General features: G+C 49.1%; 1 protein-coding gene across 1 annotated transcript in view; it reads right to left on the bottom strand.

The window, feature by feature from the left end:
* The window catches only part of C3 (complement C3), a 36,507-nt gene that overhangs the window by 24,415 nt on the left and 9,999 nt on the right, over nucleotides 1–2,093 (bottom strand). The window contains exon 18 of the mRNA XM_024134119.2: nucleotides 90–201. Coding sequence (XP_023989887.1) covers nucleotides 90–201 — 112 coding nt within the window. The remainder of the gene's footprint in view (nucleotides 1–89; nucleotides 202–2,093) is intronic.

Below are 2,093 nucleotides of genomic sequence, written 5' to 3'. Positions count from 1 at the left end.
GATCCTCCCGGACCGGGGCGCGAACCCGCGTCCCCTGCATCGGCAGGCGGACTCTCAACCACTGCGCCACCAGGGAAGCCCAAGCCTACCCATTTTTGTCTGCGACTTTAAGGTCCTCCACAATGGTCCACAGCCAGCTCTCTGGGAACTGGCTTCGGGAAATGATGTCCTCCTCCGGGATTATTTCATCATCCAGGTCACCTGCGGGGGGTGGGAGTTAAAACAGACCCACTTTCCCCGCTGTCCCCTTTTAGATATTTATCTCTATAATACCCTGGAGGGATTCCTAGCAGCGACACACCCAGGGTCACGTGATCACTTCCGGGGACCCTAGGCACATTTGCCTCTGGGGGCTCCTTTCTCCATAAAAACAATTAAAAACCATATTTTACAATTCTGTTGGTAGAAAGGTGAAAATAAGCAAGACTGAACTGGCTTGATTTTTTTTTTTCCCCGTCTTTGATTTTCAAGGGAATGAAAACATTTGCATGAATGAGCCTCTAAAAGCATCATTGGCCCCCAAGCACCATGCCTGCTGTGTCTGATGGTTAAGTCCATCCTGAAAGCAATGGGGTGAGTTGAGAGATTCCCCAGACTTGATGGAGATTGCTGAAGAGATGGTGGCCTTTAAGAGCCGGCTTGACCCCGTCAGCACGTAAACGAAGCTGGGCTGGAATAGAGTTCAACTCTGGCTGGGCTTTCCTCAAAAAATGATGAACAGATTTCAATTTGGCTCTGGGTCTGCCTAACGACAAAGTATGTGGAATTCCATAGATGCCCAAATCCACCCATACTCTGGAATAATCCATCAAAGTGCCCTTGGGGTACTAACTTTTAATCAACCCTCTGTCTCACCCCAATTGGCTAAAGAAATGACACAATGCTGGAAAAAAAAAACCAAAAAAAAACCACCCGTGTGTGTAAATTATACCCCAGTAAATCAGAAGTTTTGACCAAATTTCCTCTTTGTGAAAGAAAAGTCTTGGGTCACTGGAGCAGACAGCACCATGTCTAGTTATTGCAATTTGCAAAGAGACTGAAAGTAGAAGTCTTTGTTCATATGTGCTGTGAATCTGTGTGTCTTTGGAGTGGGGGAGGGTTGGAGGAGTTGCTAGCTTTCCAGATAAAGGAATTTAGACCTATTTGACCACTTTGGCAATGGCTGCCTTTGAGAGGTGCCTGCAAATATTCAGTTTTGACAAAGCCCATCCTGGCAGAAAAGTCCTTCTCTTAATTAAGACCTATTAAAAGATGTTTAAAAAAAAGGAGGGATCAGTTCACACTGGGGTCCTCTGCCTCTCAGCAGATGGCAGTGGGGACTCTTGTTAGTTCTGTAAATGCCACTTTGTGGTGGAGACCATTCTGGTTTTGCTTGAAATGGACTTCTAAGAGAATTTTCTCTCGGCTTTGCTTAAGACTGACTTGGCCTGAGATATAAAGTTTCAAGTGTGTACATCCAGAACTGAATGAATGAATGAATGAACATTGATTCGGCATAAGTTAGGCACCTCTCTTTGGAAGGCAACATGAATTAGTTTTCTTTGGTAAAGGCAAGGCTAGAACCCATCTTAGTCTTCCCATTGGCAACTAGTGTGACCAGCCCTATCCTCTAGAACGTTCCCTCAGACCATGGATGTCCTGGGCACTGCTAAGGTCAAACTTCAGAGTGACAGGGCCAGGGCCAGGATGATCCTCCCAGACAGGAAGTTCCTTTGCCTCAGGATGACCCTCCCAGGCAAGAGAAGAAGGACCTAGTCCCCCACTGGACTGGGCCCTTCTTCCCTCAGACCTGAATCACCTAGCTCGTCATCTGAAGGCTTCTTTCCTCCTCAGACAGATGCCTCCTCTCTCCTCGGACAAGCACCTCCCCCCTTGGACAGGCACCTCCCCCCTTGGATAGGCACCTCCCCCCTTGGACAAGCACCATCCCCCTTGGATAGGCACCTCTCCCCTTGGACAGGCAACTCCTCCCCCCTTGGACAGGCACCATCCCCCTTGGACAGGCACCTCCCCCCTTGGACAGGCACCTCCCCCCCTGGACAGGCACCTCCCCCCTTGGACAGGCACCTCCACTCCCCTTGGACAGGCACCAT

Source organism: Physeter macrocephalus, chromosome 2 (genome assembly GCF_002837175.3).
Source record: "Physeter macrocephalus isolate SW-GA chromosome 2, ASM283717v5, whole genome shotgun sequence".
Taxonomy (NCBI): domain Eukaryota; kingdom Metazoa; phylum Chordata; class Mammalia; order Artiodactyla; family Physeteridae; genus Physeter; species Physeter macrocephalus.
Note: the sequence above shows the minus strand (reverse complement) of the source record. Positions and strands in the feature narration are given on the sequence as shown.